At 43.3% G+C, this 25,728-nt stretch overlaps 1 protein-coding gene and 1 pseudogene across 1 annotated transcript; both read left to right on the forward strand.

Moving 5' to 3' along the window:
- The first annotated feature begins 9,113 nt into the window (after positions 1–9,113).
- LOC144690633 (cytoglobin-2-like) lies at positions 9,114–24,393 on the forward strand. The gene is made up of 3 exons (XM_078558329.1): positions 9,114–9,400; positions 17,132–17,363; positions 24,029–24,393. Exons 1-3 carry the CDS (start codon positions 9,303–9,305, stop codon positions 24,173–24,175), a joined length of 477 nt encoding a protein of 158 aa, XP_078414455.1. The 5' UTR covers positions 9,114–9,302; the 3' UTR covers positions 24,176–24,393.
- Positions 21,292–21,527, forward strand: LOC144691278 (small nucleolar RNA U3; annotated as a pseudogene).
- Positions 24,394–25,728: the final 1,335 nt, after the last annotated feature.

Genomic DNA, 25,728 nt, shown 5'->3' on the forward strand with positions numbered 1-25,728 from the left:
TTCCTCAGCCTCAGAGGGCTTCTACACTGAGAAAGAAAAAGAAAAAGCAGTGCCAAGCAGACAAATACAATGTTTGTCCATCCCGTAAGGAACAATCAAGAGTAACAGCAACCATGCATCAATACAGCAGCCAAACTGACCATGCCAGTCCAACCCCCAAGCCAACAGCAAAAACCAGAACCAACAGAGCCTGCCATTCATCTGACAGAATGATGAACGGGATGTGGAAGGGTTATATGGCCTCCCGACCAACTGAGCCTCTAACTTCAAGGACTTGAAGGGGGGACATGACATGGTGAGAATGTTGTTAATACTAATGCTGTAACAGCAATAATGTTGGGATAGCATTAAGATTGTAACAATAAGGTAAATGCATAAGATTTATAACAACCTAAGACTTGACATAAACTAATGTAACTATATCCATGGGATAAAGACTTTGGGGGAGGTGTAGAATAAGGGTCTGGAATATACAGGGTTAATGTGGGACTGAGTACAGTACTGCCCACACAGTGATATAAGAAGGCACATGGCCCAGAGCCAAGGTCAATGTAGTGTTGGCCAGAGACGTGTTAAGATCTAGACATGGAGATAGCTCCTTGCCTGTACCTTTTCCGCTCTATATGCATATAGTTTACAAGTAGTTAATGAAGACTTGCTGTTAACATACAGAAGACTATAAAGACTTCTTTAATAGACATATTCTGTAACCAACACCATCACAACAAATCCCACTTTAGTTTACACCTGTAGGCTGCTGCTGTGAGCGCCCATCACACTAACTCTCCTGCTTTCAGATGAACACTGAAGGAACCTTGAAAGTCTAAAGATTTTCTAAGGCTGCCATCTCAAAATGGTACCAGCTCCTGATCTTCTGTCAGCTGATTCTGGCATTCCCTTGCTGACTCCTGCCCCTGTCACCTAATTGAGTGGGCCCCGTGCGTCACTTCCACTAAGTGGCCGGCCCCACATGTGATTGCAGGTGGCTGGCCCCTTCCAAACTACTCAGGACCACCGGTGACTTCCAGGTCCACTGGTGGGACCTACGCCTACTCCATTGAACTCTGGCTAAGGTTTAAGTTTAACATCTCACCTGAAAGATAGTACCTCCAACAGTGCAGCACTCTCTCAATGCGACAGTGAATCGCCAGCCTATAGTTTATCCCTCAAATCTCTGACTCAGAGAAAAGAATGCTATAAACTGAGTCACAATGTGACTGTGCTATTGAACAAAGAACAAAGACCAAGAACAAAGAAAAGTACAGCACAGGAACAGGCCCTTCGGCCCTCCAAGCCTGCGCCGATCATATTGCCCGTCAACTAAAACATTTTGCACTTCCGGGGTCCGTATCCCTCTATTCCCATCCTATTCATGTATTTGTCAAGCTGCCTCTTAAACACCACTATCGTACCTGCTTCCACCACCTCCTCTGGCAGCGAATTCCAGACACTCACTACCCTCTGCGTAAAAAACTTGTCCTGCACATCTCCTCTATAGTTTTCTCCTCTCACCTTAAATCTATGTCCCCTAGTAATTGACTCTTCCACCCTGGGAAAAAGCTTCTGACTATCTACTCTGTCCATGCCACTCATAATTTTGTAAACTTCTATCAAGTCGCCCCTCAATCTCCGTCACTCTAGTGAGAACAATCCGAGTTTCTCCAACCTCTCCTCATAGCTAATAACCTCCAGACCTGGTAAACCTCCTCTGCACCCTCTCCAATGCCTCCATATCCTTCTGGTAATGTGGTGACCAGAATTGCACGCAATATTCCAAGTGTGGCCTAACCAAGGTTCTATACAGCTGCAGCATGACTTCCCAGCTTTTATACTCAATACCCCTGCCAATGAAGGCAAACATGCCATATGCCTTCCTGACTACCTTATCCACCTGCGTTGCTACTTTCAGTGACCTGTGGACTTGTACACCCAGATCCCTCTGCCCGTCAATGCACTTAAGGGTTCTGCCATTTACTGTATAATTCCTACCTGTATTAGACCTTCCAAAATGCATTACCTCGCATTTGTCCGGATTAAACTCCATCTGCCATTTCTCCGCTCAAGTCTCCAACCGATCTATATCCCGTTGTATCCTTTGACAATCCTCTTCACTATCTGCAACTCACATTGGGAGGAGAGGTTACTTGGATACAACAGGAAGAATAACTTTGGTCGACATTCATTGCCCTTTCAATCCACATCCTGACCCTCATTCCACAAGTTGTGAGTATTGTCTGGATACGTTTTTGTTTTTCAACATTGAATAAAGTGTTTAGTTGCATTTCTGTAGTTGTTTCTGTTCAAGGCTAGAATGAATTCCACTCAGCGAAGGGATAATTTAGTACCAATAACCCTACAAAATTGGTACCCAAGGTGGGGCCTTGATGTTGCGAGGCAACAATTTAGTTTTACTAAAGAAGGTATGAATATGCAAGCAATGACAAGCAGGAAAAGACCCTCTGTTCGATCCAGCCTGTCCCACACACTTGTAATACGTTATGATACCTACATACATCCAAAACCATGTGTTTCCCTGGGAGAGATGAAAAAACAGATTTTAAAAAACAGGCCAATTTGGGAAGAAAACCTTGAAAATTCTTCTCCATCATCACCCCAACATAGTGATCAAAACTAGACAGGAAGCCATTCTGACACCTTACACCTCCTTTCAGTGCTTATGATTTATATGGCGTCTACTCCAGCCAGAAACAGGATGCAGCTCTTGTTTGAAGGCATTCAGTGAATCAGCTTCCACAGCACATCCTGTTGGATTCAAGAACCACCTCCTGCCATCTAACCTAATTCTGGCTCTACACAGCTTAAAACCTCTCTAACCTATTTAACTGAATCAAGCAATCAACTGTAACAACCTATTCTGTTCATTGTCTTATAAACATCAAACACATCATTTCTAAGTCTCTAACAAAAACAAAAATAGCTGGAAAAACTCAGCAGGCCTGACAGCATCTGCGGAGAGGAATACAGTTAATGTTTCGATTCCATATGACTCTTCATCAGAACCTAAGTCTATGTTTTTCTAAAATGTAGATTCCCAGCTCTTTTAACCTATCTTGATAGCCAAGGTGCCTTATATCGGGAACTTGCTAAGAAAGACAGAAAACAGAAAAAGATGCACTATAATAGCAACAGTTTTGAGCTTTTGATCTTGTAAGATGGTGGTTGATGCCATGGTGGTCAACTCTTCTGTTAAACATCGCCTGGTGTGACTCAGGAGGTCCGCTATGGCATGGCAGCCTCTGCCGCATTTGCTGCAGAGGAAGACAGTGAGCTGAGAAGGAACACAATTCGCTGGCCTCTGTTTTCTCTGGGACCACTTCTCGGCCAGCTGAGTTGCACGTTTATGTATACCATATCTTAGGGCTTACACTGTCCACATAGGTTTTCACTTGCTCACAGAAGTGAAGCAAGTTTGTCTGGTCTGACTTAAATTCAAATGGAAATGGGCCAGGTGTAAAATGTACTGTCTGTTGGCTATTGCCCAGTTAACAGTCCTGTCCATGACCAATTTCACCATCACTGAGCCTGTGTAATTTATGTCTTTTGCCTCTACTTTCTTGTCATACTTTGAGGTTATAATCTGGGTTTATTTTATCTATGTCATTTAATGTTTCACATAGCTAAAATGCAAGTTCCTCTAATATTCCCTCATTGCTTATCTTATTTGCTATGAGAACAGCTAAGTGAGCTAAGAGTCAGTTGTTATTCCTATCTGTGCTACGTTTCACTTATGCTATTAGCCAGGCTATGGTGCATTCTTTTAATCTTTTAATTAATTCATTGTTATGTAGGAATGACTCACATGAGGGATCTCCAGATAAATGTTATGTAATTTCTCTAATACAATTAAAAAAACAAATGGATATAAAACACTTGTGAATGAAGAATTCAACCAAAAGTTTGCCTCTATGACACATTTTACAACCTCAATACATCCAATAGTACTTTAAATCAATAAAGTACTTTTTAAAAGGTAACCACTGTTGAAATATAGGAAATGTAGCTGTCAGTTTGTACACTGCTAACAACAATGAAATAAATGACCAAATGATCTCTTTTGGCTGGATGTTGTCTTTCAGACATTCAAAGGACATTTGATGAAATATCACATATTAGACTTGTAGCAAAAGATAAGGCTGAAGCATTTGCTACAATCTTCAGCCAGAAGCACCGAGTGGATGATCCATCTCGGTCCCCAGCATCACAGATGCCAGTCTTCAGCCAATTCGATTCACTCCAAGTCATATCAAGAACGGCTGAAGGCACTGGATACTGCAAAGGCTATGGGCCCTGACAATATTCTGGCAATAGTACTGAAAGCTTGTGCACCAGAACTTGCCACAACCCTAGCAAAGCTGTTCCAGTACAGCTACAACACTGGCATCTACCCGGCTATGTTGAAAATTTCCCAGGTATGTTCTGTACACAAAAAGCAAGACAAATCCAACCTGGCCAATTACCTTCTCATCAGTCTAATCTCGATCATCAGTAAACTAATGGAAGGGTCAACAACAGTGCTATCAAGTGGCACTTGCTTAGCAATAACCTGCTCACTAATGCCCAGGCTTGGGTTCCGCCAGGGCCACTCAGCTACTGACCTCATTACAGCCTTGGTTCAAACATGTACAAAAGAGCTGAACTCCCGAGGTGAGGTGAGAGTGACTGCCCTTGATATTGAGGCCGCGAAAGGTAGGGAAAATCTCAAGATATTCTATAAGTATATCAATGGGAAGAGGATAACCAGGGAAAGAGTAGGGCCCATTAGGGACCAAGGGGGCAATCTATGGTTGGAGCCAGAGGACATCGGTAGAGTGTTGAATGAATACTTCTCATCTACCTTCACCCAAGAGAATGAGGATGAAGGTATGGAACTCGGGGAGAGAGACTGCGAGGTTCTTGAGCAAATTGATATAGGGAGTGACAAGATATTGGATGTGTTGACAGGCTTAAAAGTGAACAAATCTCCAGGTCCGGATGATCTGTGTCCCAGACTGCTGAGGGAGGCAAGGGAGGAGATCGCAGGGGCTCTGACTCAAATTTTTAATTTGACTGGAGAACAGCTAATGTGGTTCCGCTATTTAAGAAGAGTTGTAGAGAAAAGCCAGGGAACTACAGACCAATGAGTTTCACATCAGTGGTAGGGAAACTATTGGAGAAAATTCTGAAGGAGAGCATCTATCTCCACTTGGAAAGGCAAGGTTTGATCAGCATGGCTTTGTCAGAGAGAGGTCATACCTAACAAATTTGATTGAATTTTTGAGAAGGTGACCAGGTGTGTAGATGAGGGTAGTGCAGTTGATGTAGTTTACATGGATTTCTGCAAAGTCTTTGACAAGGTCCCACATGGGAGACTTATAAAGAAGGCAAATGCAAATGGGATACAGGGTAATTTGATAAGGTGGATTCAAAATTGGCTTAGTTGTAGGAGACAGAGGGTGATGACAGAAGGCTGCTTTAGTGACTGGAAGCCCGTGTCCAGTGGCGTACCACGAGGATCTGTCCCTCGGTCCCTTATTATTCGCCATTTATGGAAACGACATAGATTACGATGTGAGGGGTAGGATTAGTAAGTTTGTGGATGACACAAAGGTTGGCCGGGTGGTTAACAGTGAGGTTGAGTGCCTTGGGCTACAGGAAGATATAGACGGGATGGTCAATTGGGCAGAAATGTGGCAGATGGAATTTAACCCTGAGAAGTGTGAGGTGATACACTTTGGAAGGAGTAATTTGACAAGGAAGTATTCAATGAACGGCATGACACTAGAAAGTTCTGAGGAACAAAGGGACCTTGGCATGTGTGTCCATAGATCTCTGAAGGCAGAGGGCATGTTAGTGGGGTGGTGAAAAAGCCATATGGAACACTAGCCTTTATCAATCGAGGCATAGATTACAAAAGTAGGGAGGTCATGTTAGTTGTATAGAACCTTGGTGAGACCACAGCTGGAGTACTGTGTGCAGTTCTGGTCACCACATTTAGGAAGGATGTGATTACATTGCAGGGGGTGCAGAGGAGATTCACCAGGGATGTTGCCTGGGATGAAACATTTAAGTTATGAAGAGAGGTTGGATAGACTTGGGTTGTTTTCGTTGGAGCAGAGAAGACTGAGGGGTGACCTGATCGAGGTGTACAAGATTATGAGGGGTATGGACAGGGTGGATAAGGAGCAGCTGTTCCCCTTAGTGGAAGGGTCAGTCACGAGGGGACACAAGTTCAAGGTGAGGGGCAGGATGTTTAGGGGAGATCTGAGGAAAACCTTTTTTGCCCTGAGGGTGGTGATGGTCTGGAATGCGGTGCCTGGGAGGGTGGTGGAGGCGGGTTGCCTCACATCCTTTAAAAAGTACCTGGATGAGCACTTGGCACATCATAACATTTAAGGCTATGGGTCAAGTGCTGGTAAATTGGATTAGGTAGGTAGGTCAGGTGTTTCTCATGTGTCAGTGCAGACTCGATGGGCCGAAGGGCCTCTTCTGTACTGTGTGATTCTGTGATTTGACCGAGTGTGGCATCAAGGGGTCCTAGCAAAACTGGAGTCAATGGGAATCAGGGGGAAAACTCTCTGCCTGTTGAAGACATACCTAGCATAAAGGAAGACGGTTGTGGTTGTTGGAGGTCAGTCATCTCAGCTCCAGGACATCACTGTAGGAGTTCCTCAGGGTAGTGTCCTAGACCCAACCATCTTCACCTGCCTCATCAATGACCTTCCTTCCATCATAAGGTCAGAAGTAGGGGTGTTTGCTGATGGTTACACAATGTTCAGCACCATTCACAATTCCTCAGATACTGAAGCAGTCCATGTCCAAATGCAGCAAGACCTGGACAATATCCAGGCTTGGGCTGACAAGTGGCAAGTAATATTCATGCCACACAAGTGCCAGGCAATGACCATCTCCAACGAGAGAGATTTTAACCATTGCCCTTGACGTTCAATGGCATTACCATTGCTGAATCCCCCACTATCAACATCCTGGTGGTTATCATTGACCAGAAACTAAACTAGACTAGCCATATACATACTGTGGCTACAAGAGCAGGTCAGAGGCCAGGAATCCTGTAACAAGTAACTCACCTCCTGACTCCCCAAAGCCTGTCCACCTCTTCAAGGCACAAGTAAGGAGTGTGATGGAAAATTCTCCACTTGCCTGGATAAGTGCAGCTCTAACAACACTCAAGAAGGCTCGATACCACCTAAGACAAAGCAGCCTGCTCGATTGGCACCACATCTACAAACATTCACACCCTCTACCACTGACACACAGTGGCAGCAGTGTGTACCATCTGCAAGATGCACTGCAGGAACTCACCAAGCTTCCTTAGACAGCAGCTTCCAAACCCATGACTACTACCATCTAGAAGGACTTGGGCAGCAGACACATGGGAAAAGCACCACCAGGAAGTTCCCCTCCAAGCCACTCACCACCCTCACATTCCTGCACTGTCACTGGGTCAAAATTCTGGGACTCCCTCCCTAACAGCACTGTGGGTGTACCTATAGCACATGGACTGCAGCAGTTCAAGAAGGCAGCTCACCACCACCTTGTCAAGGGCGACTAGAGATGGGCAATAAATGCTGGCCCAGCCAGCGAAGCCCTCATCCCATGAATGAAAATAAAAAACAAATCCTTCTTGTGTGCAAGTAGTTGTGATGACCATCCCCTGGGTTTAAATGTATGAATGAACAATACTTCTGATTTAAAGCAAATGAGCGTTTTCTACGAGTCACTTTAAAATTGACTTCACAAACAGAGCGTTTGGGGGAAAATGCCACAGTCAATTTCAAAAATTAAAACACCTACACTTACAGACAGGTGCCAATAAAGATAATGGAATTCAGTTTGCCTCTCCCTGCTTCGTAATAGTTGAGCAATTGATGTGAGCAGCTTTTGTTCGCTTTGTAATGTCTCTTCTCTTCAGCTGAGACAGCAATGAAACTAGAAACAACTTGCCTTTCACATTCTCAAGATATCCTGCAATATTTCACAACTAATGAATTACTTTCTGTCGGCAAATGCAGCATCCAATTTGTGCAGAGCAAGATCCCACTAGTAAAAATCAGAAAACTGTCTATTCTGCTTTTTGTGGTGTTGGTTGCAGGACAAATGTTTGTCATGACACCCACTTTTCTTCAAATTTGACTCTCAGAAGCATTAAGTATCAAATCCTGAAAATATGAATAATTATCCTCACTGGCAATACTTTTCAGCCACTGTCCATTCAAACCTCAAAATTGTTTTACATTGGTTACATGTTAAAATTAAAGAAAGACTGCATTTCTATTTTCACAACCACTGGACATTTCAGAGTGCTTCACAGCCAATGAAGTGTAGCCACTGTTGTAATGTAGAAAACTTGGCAGCCAATTTGTGCACAGCAAGCTCCCACAATGTTTTGTTTTTTGTGACATTGACTGAATTATTAACATTGACCAGGACACTGGGTGAATGCCACATGCTCTTCTTCGAAATAGTGCCATGGGACCTTTTATATACAATCCAAATAGGCAGATGGGGCTTCAGCTTAATCATCTGAAAGACAGCACTCCTTCAGTACTGCTCTGGAGTGTCAGCCTAGACTTTCGTGCTCAACTCCTGGAGTGGGACTTGAACTTCAAACCCTCTATGACCCTAAGGTCATCGTTGACCTTCATGCTGAGAAAATTACAAGGACACGATCTGAGAACGTTGAATCCTGTTATCAAGGAGAGGGCCATGCGGCTATAAACACCTCAACGTTAAACTCAACTCACTCACCTTACAGTTAAGCTATTGTCCTCCAATTAAACTGTTACGATCGCAAAAGGTTTTAGATATTTTTCATTGTTATTCCAAAAGACAAATTAACTTCAAGTGTTTCCAGATTCTGGATTTCCACTATCTCTTGTGCATATAAAGCAATAAGTGTTAGCAACTGTATATTCTCCAATGATGCAATGATCACTGATCTAACAATGCAAGATTCACTCGAGTTTATAAATCTCTGTCAGAGATTCTTCTTGTCACTTTCACACTGATTTCTCGGGGATTTTTGGTGGTTGTGAAGATATACCACTGCTTTGTGGATTACATTCCAAAGTCCTGTTGCGTTAAATACACAGAGAGAAAAAAATAATCTTCAATGACTGCTGCCACAATCGGCTGCGATCTCTTGCAGCCGAAGAGGCGTCATTTACACACGCCACGTGATATTGCAGGAACCCTGAAACAAGTTAAAAGTGACTCAGTTTCGTCCTTGCAACGCACTCAGACACATAGGTTCCCTGCAGCTGAACCCACTGATCGTTGGCACCATGAGTGACATAACCGAAGCTGACAAAACTCACATCCGCGGTATCTGGGAGAAGCTGGCTGCGGATCTCGAAGGAAACGGCAGAACAGTTGTACTGAGGTGAGGATGAGAGCTTTCCCAGCTGGTTTCATTCAGTGCGTGTGTCTTAAGCTGTCAGGGCATTAATAGCATTTCTTTTAGTCAGGAGCTAATTGGATCGGCACAGTACATTCCGTAACAAGATCTATTTTTAGAGATGCGTTAAAGAGATGCTGTACTGTAACCTCAGTAAGGGTATAAACTAACTACAGTTCTACAAAAGCAAAATGCTGCAGATGCTGGAAATTTGAAACAAACAGAAAATATTGGAAATAATCAGCAGATCAGGCAGCATTTGTGGCGAGAGAAAAAACAGAGTTAGACCGATTTTAACTCTGTGCAATTAGTTGAATGGGTTAACAACCGAGTTAAAATTTCACCTTTTGTTTCAAGTCAATAATCTTTCCTCAGAACTGGAAACTCAATTCGCTCTCCACAGATGCTGCCTGGCCTGCTGAGTATTTCCACCATTTCTTGTTATATATAAAATAACTACACTTATCTAAAACGATTTAAGTCGAGGTGTACTGAAGTATTCATTGGACTGTGAAGCATCTCATAAGTAATTGCTTTGTTGAAAATACTCATTAGATCACCAATGCCTAGAGCTACAAGAATGCTTCTGTGTAATGTTAACTTTTTGTTGAACACTGCTAGTGAGGAACTAACAGTACAGCAGTTCTTGGCTGTAAAGCAACGTGAATTACTTCTGATCTCACCACAGTAAAGGACAACAAAATATGTTCTGCCTTGTGGGGAAATACTTAAAATTTCCATTTTAATTGTTCTCTTATGTGGAATCATGCTAGCTTTGAGGCTCAAGACTGAGTAATTGGGTTTAACAGATCTCGCAGATGTTATAGTTAATTATGGGCCACATGAGCCAGGAATGTAGGGGTAACCTTTTTAATCTGGTTATTGTGTTCTAGCAATTGTTTTACTATATTTATCCTTCATGCTAGAAAGATATCAGTGATTAAATTCACAAAATAAATAGACTACATGCAACTAAGCAATCTAATGTCAGGCTGGGCAATTGAGTAGGTAATAACGTATGCTAAGTGTTTGCAGTGTTAGAACAGACATTATATAGTACTTGGAAGTATGATCAACTTTATGCCTGATGCTCTTTGTACTCACTGGTGTTGGCCTGAGAGCAATGAACCTCCAATGATTGACCTTCAAGAGTTCCAATCACCCATGTACATCAGCTTATTACTGACAGGTTTGAGAATTCTCCTTCCACAGAACCTTCATCCCAATTAACCTTCTGTTATCATTCTGTAGTTAATGCTCATTCCTATTACTTCCATTTTTCTGATGATATCCACATATTTTCCTCGCATTTCATTTCAGAATATCTAGGTCTTTCCCCACATGTCTCTCTTTCCCAGTAGGTATTAACTTTCACCACTTTCTGCTCCGACTTAATATTGATCTCATTGGCTTCTCACAATTCTTGCCTTTTATAGTTTTCCTAAACTGTTTTCTTGTCTATTCTTATAACATTGATGCTGTTCCACTCTGTCTTCTGTAATTGACATCTTCCTTTAGGAACCATACCCTCTACAAACTACACAATATGAACTTACTGAACCGCTCTCCTCTACCGCCAACACCCCACAGTGTTACAGGAGCACATCAAGTAAAGCAGCTCAGTGTAGTGCCGCACCATTACTTCAGCCTCTACAATGGTAAGTTCAATTCCCTTCCCACAGAAAAGTTATTATAAAAAACAGCAGATTTATAAAGTGTCGTAGATAGTTTCATAGTTTACCGAAGACTTTCATGAGTTGGAATCAATAACTCAAACACATTTGTGCAGCAGTGGGGATAATCAAAATCACATCTTGTGATAAGCTGTTGAGCTCTGTCTTATATGGTTTGTGTCAAACGGTGAATGTTTTTTTTTACACTTCATTCTTTCTCATTTAATCTGCTCACTCTATTCAATGCCATCATTTTGCACGGTGACATTCATCATAGGAACATAACAACACAGGTATGCAACTCCTCCCCTTGAGCCTATTCAGCCATTCAGTTAGATCATGGCTAATCTATATTTCTAAACTGTTTACTGTCTTTGCACCATACCCCTTGAAACCCTTAAATCATGAATGATTTCATCTGCAGCAATCTTGGTGCTCTGGTAAGATGGAGGCAAGATTTAAAAGATTCAAAAAGGGACTTTTGGGAGATGTAACTGTAGAGTTAGATGGTGACAATACATTCAAAGAGAAGACAGTGGCTGGAAAAGGCTGTGTTTTACACACAATGGTGAAGGGAAGGGGGATGTGACTGAGTTAATACTGAAGCATGATGACATAGAAGACACGCTCATGTCTTCAGAATTTCATATTCTGATTCAGCCATGATGCACCCAATGGCCTTCAGTGCTGTATCATTCTAATATTAAACAAGTGATTGCTCATACCCCTTTATAGAGTAATGAAGAATAGGATCCCAGTTGGATTAGTGATAGAAGTACAATTCTCAGAGTACTCCTGGACTAAGAAGACAAAAAGCTAAGCTAAGGATCCCTCCTGTTCCAGTGATACCTGCTAAAATATGAATGTGTGTAAAGTCAGATAAGAACTGGATTTGATTCATCTCTAATGCAGTGCAAATTACGTGCTGGTTTGTATCATTATTGTATATTTCTTGGAGAATTTTAAAGATTTGTGTTGTGTCTCCTGTCAATCTTCTTTTTACCAATTAAAAGAAATTCAGACCCTGTGAGTCAAACTTCATAACTGAGAGTCCTAGGACTTGGATTCATCCTCACTTTTCTTTTAATCTTCTTCAACATAACTTTGTATTTTTGATGACGGGGGCAGGGTTTTTACAGATGGTGGAGGTCCAGCCCATCACCCGAGGATTCAGTGGGGAATTCATCCCCGCCAATCCCAGCTGCCCTGCAGCTGTTTAACACTCTGTGGGGAGTTAATTGGCTAAGGCTGAGATTCTGCCTCTATCTGGTGAGGATGTCCTGCCTTAGAGAACTGCTGACCAATCCAATTGGCTGGTCCTAGCAGTGCTAGTTTTGAGTGGTGGCCAGTGCTAGGAGTACAGGCAGTCCCCAAAGAAGAGGAGCTAATGGAGGTTGAATTTCAGGTAAGTCCAGGGTATTGGCGGGGCCTGGATGGCAGGCCCCAACAAGGAGTGAGAGGGGCATTGAGTGGGGGGATGCCAGGTTTGAGAGGTCAGGGGGGTAGAGTTAAAGGGGTTATGACCTTGTGGGGGTGAGGAGGTGCCTCCGATGGACACAGGGGATCCTCAAAGTAGGTCCTCTGCTTTCCCTTACCCGATACCAGCTTGCCCAGTAAAAGCTGCTGGGCCACCCACCTGGTGTGGGCCTTCCTCTGTCGCAGGTAAATAGTGGTGGGGGCAGGATGAGGCACCTAATTTGCCATTAATTGGCCACTTAAGTGTCTCAATTGGTTCAAGGGCAGGTGGGCTTCCCGATGCCTCCACCGGCCCCTCATAAAATGGAAGAAAGCTCAGGGTGGGTGGGCAGGCCACTCACTGCATTTTAGGAGCCCCCCCTGCCTTTTAACCTGCTGGCAGATGACTATAAAATTTCACCCAGCGTGTCCCAAACTGCACACAACACAATGTTTCAAATGTGACTGCACCAATGATTTAAAGATCAAGATGGTGAGAATGCATTTTGACATATGTGAAAACATTCATGAGCGAAAACAAATTACTTGGATGGTCTAGTTTTTAAGTCCTTAAGATTTACTGGACACTTCAAGGAGATCAGTCCCAGTTGTGAGAGACGTAAAGTAAACCCCCAACTCACTATTTTGCACTATCACAAAGTCAGTCACTTTGAGCAGATGTTCAATGGACCTAATGCCATTTCCTCATTTAACTTTGCTTATTGACACCTTTTCATTGTGTAAGGGTGCTACATGTTTCCTGTTGCTGTATGTGTGACTATACATTTATCTACACTATCTACCTTCCTGTTTTATTGCTCAACCACTAAATTGAATACTATCATTCTGCTTGTAGTTATAGCCTGTGCATCCGGACAATTGTCATTATCAAATATTTGTAACCTTGTTATTAGAATTATCCTCCTCTATATCACTTTTGAATAGTGCAAACAGAAGCAGACTAAGAATAGGTTTCCCACTAATCTTAGATAAAGCTCTTATCAATCAGCCACTCCTTCCATATAGTTGTTACATAAGCCTTAATCAACCCTGTAAGTCTTACATTTGGAACTTTGTCAAAACCCCTTTGAAAATAAATAGTAAATTCTAGCAACTGGATAGCTATTATTCAGCTTCTGTTACCTATTTGGATAATTGTAGTAGATTGAGGTGAAATCATTTTTTAACTTTTAAATCTATGTTAAATACTTCTTATGGCCTGGTGCTCTTCAATGGGATTAATCCCAGGTAATGTTCTTGAGCATCACCCATTGCAGGTGTTAGGCTAGTTGTTAATAAATAATTTAAGTATCATTTATGAACATTAGGATAATCCACTATACACCATTCTGTAGGTAAGAACCCTGCACACAGCTAACACAGACCAGCAGATAATTACAGACAACGGAAACCATTTGACTCATCTTAGTTTAACCATCCAGTGATTCCATTGCAGCATCCAATTGGTTCTTAAATGATTCCAGGGTTTTTGCTTCTTACAATCCACCTGGAAGTCCATTATTGAAAGCCACCAGTTCATACGAACATACAAATATGCAAATTAGGAACAGGAGTAGGCCAGTCGGCCCCATCCAGCCTGCTGTGCCATTCAATAAGATCATGGCTCAACACCCATTTTTTTTCTATAATTTCTTCCCAGATTTCTGACCCAAATGTTCTGATGCCTTATTGATCTGTACCTTTCCAAACATTTCAGTCGGCTAGCTGGGTTTCTTCTTAGTGAAATATGCAGGGTTATATGAGACTTTGCATCATGAGTTGCTTAAGCAAAAGTCTTGAACCCATAAATGCTATCCACAAATTACTAATGGGCTGTTTGCTATAATAGTAATTTCTGCATGATACAGATTGATTTGTCTGCTTTCTCATTGGGCAAGGAAACCTTCCAAATAAAACTGCCTCTTACAGCTCTTAATTGCCCATGAGACCAGTGCTTCTTATAGATTTTCCCATTTAATGCACTGTTCTGTTAGAGAAAGCTATAGACAGAGCTCAGAAAATCTGACTTATATTAATCACTGTGATACCCGAAGGATCCATTGTTATCCCCTCTTTCACCTCTTTTCCATTGATTCTATTTTCAAGTTGTCTCCATCTGGCACTTACATTGCTCCTTTATTTGAAGCTGTGATGAGAGTAATCAGTGACTCCTTTCTTCCTTTATAATGATTCATTTCTATTTTGCAATGCTATTAGATTGAGATGATAAAAAATATTTCTGAAAGTTTTACTGGTTTTTATCTTTTTATGCTGCGTTGAAAGTAAGAAAACTTTCTATTAAAAAAAACCTCAAAACTTTGTGCTTAGAATTGTAGAATGTTACAACACAAAAAGAAGACATTCAGCCCATTGTGCCTGTACCGGCTCCTTGCAAGTGCAACACACCTAGTCTCACTCCCCTGCCCTCTCACCATGGACCAGCAATTTCTTTCTCTCAGGAAATTATAAGGAACTGTTTAAAAATAAGGGGTCAACCCTTTAAGACAGAGATGAGGAGAATTTTTTTCTCTCAGAGGGTAGTGAGTCTTTGGAGCTCCCTTCCTCAAAGGGTGGTAGAAGCAGAGTCTTTGAATAGTTTTAAGGCAGAGGTAGATCGATTTTTGATGAGCAAGGGAGTGAAAGGTTATCAGGGGTTAGCAGGAGGTTACAATCAGATTGGCCAAAATCTTATTTAATGAGGGGCCAAGTGGCCTACTCCTGCTCCTAATTCGTATGTTTGTATTATCCAGTTCTCTTTAGAAAGCCTTGATTGAATCTGCCACCACCACACCCTCAGGCAGCGCATTCCAGATCCTAGCCACTCACTGTGTAATAATGTTTTTCCTCATGTCACTGTTGCTATTTTTGTCAGTCACCTTAAATCAGTGACCTATGGTTCTAGATCTTTCCATCAAGGGGAACAGTTTCTCTCTATCTACTCTGTCCAGACCCTTCATGATTTTGGACACCTCTACTTTATAAAGTAGCAAATGGAATTCAATCCATAGAAGTGTGAAGTAATGCATTTGGGGAGGGCAAAGAAACCTAGGGAATACTCAATAAATGAGACGATATTGGGAGGACTAGAGGAAGTGAGAGTCCTTGGAGTGCACGTCCACAGATCCCTGAAGGTGGTACAGCAGGTGGATCAGGTGGTAAAAAAAGCACATGGAATGCTTTCCTTTATTGGATGACGTATTGAATACAAAAGCAGGAATGTAACGTTGGAACTGTATAAAACACTGGTTAGGCCACAGCTGGAATTTTGTGTACAGTTCTGGTCATCACATTACAGGAAGGACATAATTGCTCTGGAGAGAGTCCGGAGGAGATTTACAAGAATGTTGCCAGGGCTTGAAAATTGCAGCTATGAGGAAAGATTTGATAGACTGGGGTTGTTTTCCATAGAACAGAGGAGACTCAGGTGTGACCTAATTGAGGTGTACAAAGTTATGAGGAGCCTAGATAGGGTAGACAGGAAAGACTTGTTTCCCCTAGCTGAGGGGTCAATTATCAGGGAGCATAGATTTAAGGTGACTGGTAGAAGGATTAGAGGGGACATGAGGAAAACCTTTTCACCCAAAGGGTGGTGGGCACCTGGAATTCACTGCCTAAGTTGGTGGTTGAGTCTGAAACGCTCAACTCATTTAAAAGGTACCTGGATCTGCACCTGAAGCGCTGTAACTTGCGAGGCTACAGACCAGGGGCTGGAAAGTGGGATTAAAATGAGCAGCTAGCTTCTTTTTTCTCTTTTTATATCCAGCGCAGACACGATGGGCTGAATGGCCTCTTTCTGTGCTGTAACTTTTCTATGGTTCTGTCGAATCCCCTTTTAATTTTTTTCTGCCAAGAGAACAACCCCAGCTTTTTCAACCTATCCACCTAGCTGAAACCCCTCATCTCCAGAACCATTCTTATGAATCTTTTCTGCACCCCCTCGAATGCCTTATCATCCTTCTTAAAGTGCGGTGCCCAGAACTGGACACGGTACTCCCATTAAGGACGAACCAGTGTTTTATACAGGATCATCATGACTTCCTTGTTTTTGTGCTCTATGTCCCTCTTTTTAAAGCCCCAGGTCCTCTATCCTTTATTAATCATTTTCTTTACGTGCCTTGCCAACTTCAATGTCTTGTACATATACACCCCCAGGTCCTTCTACTCCTGCATCCCATTTAGAATTGTATCAATAAAATAAGCTAATTAAAGGGGGCCGGGGGTGGGGTGTGCATGTGGGGTGGGGAGGGGGTGTGGTAGTAAACAGCCCCTGACGGGGCACTGTAACTGAAACAAAATGGCAAAGGAAATTTAGCTAACTAAACTAAAATATCGTTCCCAGGGGACCACTACATGCTCAAAGATAATTCATACCCGTCACTTGTTTCTCTTAAATTTAACAATGTAATTGATAAGACATTAACACCTGTGTCCTCTTGAAGTTTGTCACAATCCTCCTCACAGTTCGCAATACTTCCAGGTTTTGTGTCAACTGTAAATTGTGAACGTGTGCTCTGTGCATCCAAGTCTAGGCCATTAATAGATATCTATTGCCAATAAATTTAAAAAACCCTTTTTTTGTATGAATCAGATTATTCACAGATTATCCCGAAACAAAGAAGTACTTCAAGAATTTTAAAAACGTTTCAACCCCAGAAGAAATGCAAACATCAGCTCAGATCAAAAGGCATGGTAAACAGGTGATGAACAAGCTGAATGACATTTTTGAGAAGTTGGATGATTGGAATGCAGCTTGTGCCATTCTGGATACCATGGCAGAAAGACATGTTTTTGTGCATAAAATACATGTGCACAACTTTCAGGTAAGCCCCTCATTTATGTAACATTCTCTAGACTCTCAGTAAAAAAATAATTTATATATTTTGAGGGAAAAAAGCTGACAAGTCTCGTTATAGATTTTAATTTTAATTGAATAATGCTGATCTTGATTTACAATAATGTTTGAAAATTACAGTGTAAGTATACTGTAAGTACTTGTCAGTTCTAGCCAGAGTAGATTAAAGTATGCAAATGTTTAATTACAATCTTAGATAAATCATGTCCATTTACCTAAAAACATTATCAAACCTTCTTTGGTAGATCAGTGTTGTAACTTGAATATGTTAACTTCCCAACATGATTTGACGCTACACTAGAAAAATAATAGTTTCAGTTAGTAGACAAACTGAAAAAGAACAGATTAATCATTGTATAGAGAATAATGAATATCTAGCAATGATTGCAAGGCAGTAACTTAGTCGAACGTAAAATCCAAATACTTTGGGTGGAATCGTCCCAGATTTGCATAAAGTATGGTCGTGGGCAGGAGAAGGAGCGATTTACCCGTCGGCCGCAATGGCAGCTTTTCACGCTGTATCATCGCAATCATGCCTCATTAATCATGCATTCCTGGGAAACACACTGTTTCACTGATGGGCGGCCTCCAATTTACCCGCCATGCCGTCACTCGCCATTTTCACTTCCCTATATTTAAAGTGCAGCCACACGCACACCTCTAGGGCTTCCAGCCCAGGACTCCTGCACAGAATACATGACCCTGAAAGGCAAGAAGACTGCAGCCCCCCCCCGATTCAGTGACAGGAATGTCTTTTGGATGCAGTGGAGGCCCGCTGTCTGTCCACCTTCAGGCTGAGGTGATAGCCCCAGAATGCCAACGCACTAAGATCAATGATAGTAGGATGGCAGCCGCCATGGACACTTTGGTCCAGGACATCGCTCCTGCACTGCTGCGTGGACAGAACTCTATCGCTGACGCCATAGTTGGCCTTCAACAATGTTAACGTCAGAGGGGCGCAGGGCAATTTGATCTCACTCCAACTTCCCCTTCATGACCACACTGTCACTGGACACAAATGCTGAAGAGATGGGGGCCAGCCCCACCCTAAAGGTGCTGAGAGCACACAGAGAGAATGACGGAACTCTGTGACACCTGCCCACTACATTCTGGCAGCAATGACCAGCACCATCGAGGTGCAGGCTTCAGTGATGTGGGCTGTATTGCAGGGCTCCACCAGACCAGTCCCGGGTCCAGAACCTAATTTTCAGCATCCCGATGGTCTGCTCCACCAAGTTGCGAGTTGCAGCAGGAGCCTCATTATACCGTCGCTCTGCTGCAGTCTGAGGCCACCGCATGGATGTCATCAGCCACGTCCTCTGTCGGTAGCCCTTGTCCCCGAGGAGTGAAACCCTGCAGCTTCTGTGGACCCAGGAAGACGTCAGGGATCTGTGACTGACTGAGAATGTAGGATTCATGGACATTCCCTGGAAACCATGCGCAGACCTGCAGGATGTGTTTGTGGTGGTCGCACACCAGCTGCACATTCAGCGAATGGAAGCTCTTGTGGTTGACGTAGTTAACCGCTTGTTGCCACGGAGATCTGAGCGCCTCGTGAGTGCAGTCAATGGCACCCTGCACTTGTGGGAATCCCGAGACCTTGGCAAATTCCAGCGCTTTCCTGATCCTGGATGAAATGTACAAAGCTGTGTGCCTTCGGGAAGATGGCATCCTTGACCTCATGGATGCATTTGTGGGTGGAAGCTTGTGATATCCCACAGAGGTCACCTGTGGAGCCCTGAAAGGATCCACTAGCATAGAAATTGAGTGCTGTGGTGACTTACAGGGCCACGGGCAGTGAATGCCCTCCATGTCCCCGTGGTGCCAAATCCTGCAGCAGGTGGCAGATGTGACCAACCAGCTCCCCATACATGCGCAGTCTTTAGTGACACTGGTTCTCGGTCATCTGCAGGAATGACAAGTGCTGTCTTAGACACCGACCAGCAATGGTTCACTGTTGCTCTTCAACAGTGTGCATGGGAGTCCCAGCCGCCCCTTCTTCCTGAGGGTGCTGCTCCTCCCTCTGCCCAGCCAGGTGCTTTTGTCACTCTCTTCTGCTTCACCTCTGTTCTCTGTATGCCATGAGGCTTACAGCTAGGTCACCAGGCTCCATGCTCCTGATGTACTCCTCCCGCAGAATGAAAGAGAGAGATACGTGGTTAGCATGGGTGTACTAGGAACCTCTCTTGGTTTAGTCTGAAAGCCCCTTAATGCATTCCGGAGAGTTCTGGCCAACACTTGGATGGCCAGAGTTTAGTGCGCTGCATGGCTGCCCAAGACCCCAACCACCTCCCCCCACAACTCCACCTGACCAATTGGCAGCAGCTTTGCCCACTGGACTGCATGCTGTGCTCTCAGCTCAGGGGCAGGCATTCTCCTAACCCACACTGCAAGGCTGCACTGTTAGCTTGAACCATGGGGGAGACTGGTCCAAACCGGGATGATGACATTGCAAGGGGCTGTGAGCACCTCCAGCAGTGACTGCGCCATGGCCAACTTTAGTAAGGAGATTGTACAATGTGCCCAATAGTTCTGCAGTCCACTAAACCCGTTCATTGGTTCGCAGTCTGTGTCCAAGGGGTGAAAAGCTCTGGAGCTCTTGGTGACACTTTCAGGCCTCCACGTTGCTTGGGTGAGCAGATAAGCTAGAAGCCCGACTCCAATCATATCAATATGGCTGCACCTGAACTGTATCAGCTCGGAGGAATGGTCACTTTATATAGGTTTCCCTAATGCATGGCTGCTTCCCTCCCCCATCACCCCCGCATCCCGCACGCTCTTGTGCACTATCGTCAGCCGTTTCGTAGCCCTTGCCCCCTCCCCCGACTAACTCATGTAAACTGCAGTGCAGTCCTTGCCCAACCCCCACCCTTTGCACACCAACTCGCCTCAACCGCAGTACAGGCCTTGCCCCTTGTCAGCTAGCTGTGAAAAAGTGACTTGCCTGTGCTCTCGCCTGAATGTGCGGCGCCTCAACCTTCAGGTCCAACAGGCGACCCTTACGAGCGTTGGCAATGTTACTGTGCACTCACCTCTGAGTTCCCCTCAAAGTGCAGCCCGCCAGGGGCAAGCCTTATAAATGCTGTTGTCAAACACATCGGTGTGAGTCCAGCATTGGGGGGATGATTCTGGTGCTTATAATGATATTCAGATGTTCTACAATGAATTTCCCGATGTGCAGCGGTGGGAAACGTGGCCCGCCATTGACAGGTGGAGTGGACGATTGCAAACTATTTTCACAATGTGGTGAAACCAATTTTTGGCCTTCCTGCCGTATTGCCCGCTGATGCCTGCCAAGTCGACTGATGTCAGTTGGCACGGTAAATTCCACCCTTTGTTATCTGAAAAATTTAATTGCTATCAAATAACCACATTTATGGACTGTTAAACTTGGCTTACTTCAGTATCGAGCTCCTTATAGTTTGCAATGCCAACTACATCATTGTCTTTACTATAGGATTGACTACGTAATGATTTTACCAGGAAATTCTATCATCATATTATATAACATTATAGGTATTAATACAAGTGTGCTAAGTACAAAAAATATGAAAGAATAGTATCTTACAAAGCCATTGTACAATATTTAAGCATAATAACCTAACCTTTTCAACTTAATATTGTGTCAGCAAAAGGTTTATGTTGATGATGAGCAATAACCAAATAGTAAACCCATTACAAAAAATTAAAAGATATAATGCTTTAAAAAATAATTGGGTGTGGAAGAGTGCTCCTGGGGCAGTGTCAGGCACATATTTGAATGGGATATACTACAATAGGGGACTTCTTGCATACAAAAGACCAAAAGCAACAGGATATAGACGGAGCTCAGCTGCACCACAGTCCATGCATTAGAGCAACATTTCATACTTCATCCTTATACACCAACCAGCAGGAGGAGTAGACTCCATCAATATCTGAGGGATCATTTCTATAGTTTTTTTTCTTGAGAAATGTGTTTCTAGAGTGTTTGGTTTCACAAACCATGAGGAGGATTTATAGTGTTCTCTTCTGAGCAGGAAGCAGACATTGAGTGTTGCTTTTAGCAGCTGCTCTCTGTCATTGATGAGTGTTCCTTCTCTCTCTTGTGGAGAGCTGGAGGAAGAAAAAGAAAATACCCACAGCACATTGTGGAGTACAACCTGAAAATTGAAAGGGCAAAGCTGAAGCATTTGCAGATGCCATCTGCCCAAAATGCTGAGTAAATGTTCATACCTGACCTCCCAGTGTCTCTACCATCAGAGGTGCCAGTGTGAAGCCATTTTTGTTCACTCCATGTGACTCTGGTCACAGAGCAACAAAGGCTATGAGATCTACAGTTTCCCAGCTGTATTATTAAGACCAAAGAGCCAGAGCTACCTGCCCTCCCATCCAAGCTGTTTCTGCATAGCTATGACATTTTAAAATCAAAGAATCATACAGCACAGAAGCAGACCATTCCATTATGCCTGCACTGGCATTTTAACAAGGGCTATCAGTTTGTTCCATTGCCTGGCACTTTCCCCATAGCCCTGAAGATCCTGGTGGCAATGGCTTGATATTCAAACCGTCACTGAACTCAACTCCTCAGGAGATTTTCCCTCCCCAACTTCCCATCTTATACTCCCCCAACCCTGTAAAGGCCACTTCTCCTCCTTCCCAAAATCTACAAACAGGACTGTCCTGGAAGACCCATCATTTCAGCTTGTCCCTGCCTCACAACTTATTTCTGACTACCTTGAATATTTTTTCTCCCCTTGTCCAGTCTCTTCCCACCTACATTTGTGATTCTTCTGATGTCCTACATTATTTCAACAATTTCCATTTTCCTGGCCCTAACCGCCTCCTCTTCACCATCCCCCACCAGGACGGCCTGAGGGATCTCTATTTCTTCCTTGAACCAATCCCCATCCACCACCACTCTCCTCCGTCTGACTGAACTTGTTCTGTCACTGAACAATTTCTCCTTTAACTTGTCTCACTTCCTCCAAATAAAAGTGTTGCTGTGGATATCTGCATAGGTCCCAGCTATCCCTGTCTTTTTGTGAGGCTTGAGGAATATTCCTTGCTGCAGTCCTACTCTGGCCCCCTCCCCCAAATATTTCCCTTTTCCTCAAAGACTGTATCAGTGCTGCTTCCTGTCCTTATCTGGAACTTGAAAAATTCATCAACTTTGCTTCCAATTTCCACCCTTGTCTCACCTTCACATGGTCCATCTCCGACACTTCCCTTCCCTTCCTTGACTTTTCCATCTCCATATCTGGCGATAGATTGTCCACCAATCTTCATTAAAAGCCCAGTGACTCGCACAGCTACCTTGCCTACACCTCCTCACATCCTGCTTCCTGTAAGGACTCCATTCCATTCCCCCAGCTTCTTTGCCTCCATCGCATCTGTTCTGATGAGGCTGCCTTCCACAACAGTGTCTGATGCCTTTCCTGCACTTCCCCTCTCACCCCTCCCAGGACCATGATAGAGTTCTTCTTCTCCTCATTTTCCACTCCACTAATTTTCCCATGCAAGGGACCATCCTGTGCAATTTCTGCCACCTCCAGCATGAGGCACGCACTGAACACATCTTCCCTTTTCCTCCCTGTCAGCGTTCCGAAGGGACTGTCCCCTCTGTGACACCCTGGTCCACTCCTCAATCACCCCCAGCATGAAGGTATCCCCTTCCCAAGGCACCTACCCAAGCAATGGCAGGAGGTGTAAAACCTGGCCTGACTCCTCTCCCTTCACTGCCCAAGGCCCCAAACACTCCTTCCAGGTGAAGCAGTGATTCACTCATACTTCTTCTAATTTAGTCTACTGCATTCACTGCTACTGGGCCTTGTTAGCCTGTCTTCAGCCTGCGCCATCTCAGCATGGGTGGGGCAGTCTGCCCAGGCTGGCTGGCTGACAGCTGACAACCACAATTTTACCCCCCCAGCTGTTTTAAGGGTATGATTTTATTCATATGGTTCGATGTCAAGCTTAATAATCCAGTCAATGGCTTCAGCTGACGCAATGTGAATGTTTGTGATGCCACCAGGAATGAATCTCCCAGCGCAGGAGTTCAGTATGTGGGCGATGGTCTGGCTTGGATGACCACAGTCACAATGTGAGCTGTCCCTCATGTGGAGCAAGTGATCACATCTCCCCTGTCCCGTCCTCAAGCGGTTGAGGTTTGTCCAAATCTTCTGGAAACCTGGGACATCACCACTCGGCTCAGTTACCTGGTTGCAGTTGATGATGTTTGTAGTCAACCAGGAGGTGTCCATCGAGAGGTGGGGGGCTGCTGTCAGCTTGTAGGGAGTGGGGTGTGTTCCAGTAGAGGCTACCGGATTTCAGATGGGTGCATGGTTTTTTTTTTCCAACTCCTGTATCAGTGGGAACGCTGCATTAGCTGTCAGCCAGTGGTGTTCTTTAAGTTGGGAGACAGCAACCTTCGTGTGCTGCTAAAGTAAGTTTTCCAAGTTGAAGACCTGCAAACTAATTCTGTCAAGAAGGTGACCAATGCCTGTCCACCCAGTCAAAACATCGAAATCCACTTAAAGGGTGTGATTGAAGACAGCTCAAACACCAGTCAAAACAAGTTAATATTCTTTAATTGCCGTTAAGTCAAATTTGTCCTGCTGAAGCCAGTTCTATTTTTTCTGCTTTTTGTTATTGCAGATTATATTTAATATAATCGTGAAGATCATGGAAGAGTCATTGGGGAGCACCTTTACACCACAGATCCGTGAATCCTGGGTGAAGATATTCAATATCATTTACAATTATCTCGAAAATTGCTACAAGAACCTTGGAGCTACATTCTAGACAGAAGGCATCCCTGCTGCACACACTTACCACTCCTACAATTAATAAATGAAATGCTTCATTATGTTATTTCTAAACAACTCTATAGTGCAATAACTAACATGATCAGCAATTGAATAGATTTGTTTGACAACAATAGTGTTTTGAAACTGTTAAAGGGGAAATAAAGGACTTTGAATATTATCAACTATGAAATAAATTAAAATAAAGGTATCCATTGATCATCTGTAGTGTTAAATTATATAAAGTAAGATCTATTTTCTGCATTATTTGAGCAACTACTGTTCTCAATTAGCATGATTTAAATTTTAGAATTAAAATTAGTAGTAAGGCAAAGTAAATTTTATATCATTGGACATAGTCACATGTTGATGGGGAGTTATGCCCATTTTAAATATATAATTACTTTGCCTTTAAATCTGTTTTCTTGACATATTCTACATCCCACCAAATCCAGTTACTTAGTTGCTGCGACTCCCTCCAGTAATATTTTAATATACCTATAATGTGACCTCCCACAAGGCTTATATTTGTGTGGTAGTACTGGGAAGAACCAAAGTTATGAGTCAAAGCAGGCCATATTGCATACAGATAGCGACTTCACCCTTGTGCATTCCCTCAGTGCCTGTGGTGCTGGTGCCTTTTCCTGTCCTATTGCTCCGACAAAGTGTTACCCCAGTGGCTGCAGCATAGCTGCTGAAAGGCTGGTGACCTTGAGTGGCCTTGCAGGGCAACCTTGAGTAGCTACTGGGCCTTGTTAGCCTGTCTTCAGCCTGCGCCATCTCAGCATGGGTGGGGCAGTCTGCCCAGGCTGGATAGCTGACAGCTGACAACCACAATTTTACCCCCCAGCTGTTTTATTTGTATGTTATGACAATATGGTAAAGGCTAGGAAAATGTTACTGTCTCCAAAAGAACCAGGCACTGTAAAAATATCTGGTTCACATTTTTGAGTGCTGATGGCACTGATTAGAGTTAGTTTCTGTCCGGCCTTTGTCTATACATAGATGGATGGCAGTTTATGACAATCTTGACATCAAGATATTAGACCCTGAACCAACATTAGGAAGATTAGCTCTACTCCCTGACTGTCCCATTTCTTCTTTCTGTTCTGCAACTTGGGATAGATTTTAGAGCTGTTACCATTTCCAAGGAGACAAACTAAAGAATCAAAATGAAAAACTCGTGTTGCTACCAACAGAATCCTCGTGTATATGGCAAAGTTAAATATTATAAAATGGAAAGGATGGAATGATATTTGGAACTGTGGCTCCCTGTGTAGATCAAGTTCACACCAATGCTTTGAGGAACGAGCTACTTGTACAATTATTATTCTCTTGTTTAAGATTGCAAGTTTATATGAATGCTGGTTTTAAAACATAATGCCTACCGTTAATTCAAATTAATATTGTGCTACTTACCTAAACTATCCAACAAATTAGTTCTTACGTATCATCTAACCATACAGGTGATAAATAGGCATCTCTGTACGCTAATTCCATAAACATAAACATTTTTAAAATCTGCGTCGCATATTTTAAAATATATATTTA

This window comes from Cetorhinus maximus, chromosome 15 (assembly GCF_964194155.1).
Source record: "Cetorhinus maximus chromosome 15, sCetMax3.hap1.1, whole genome shotgun sequence".
Lineage (NCBI taxonomy): Eukaryota > Metazoa > Chordata > Chondrichthyes > Lamniformes > Cetorhinidae > Cetorhinus > Cetorhinus maximus.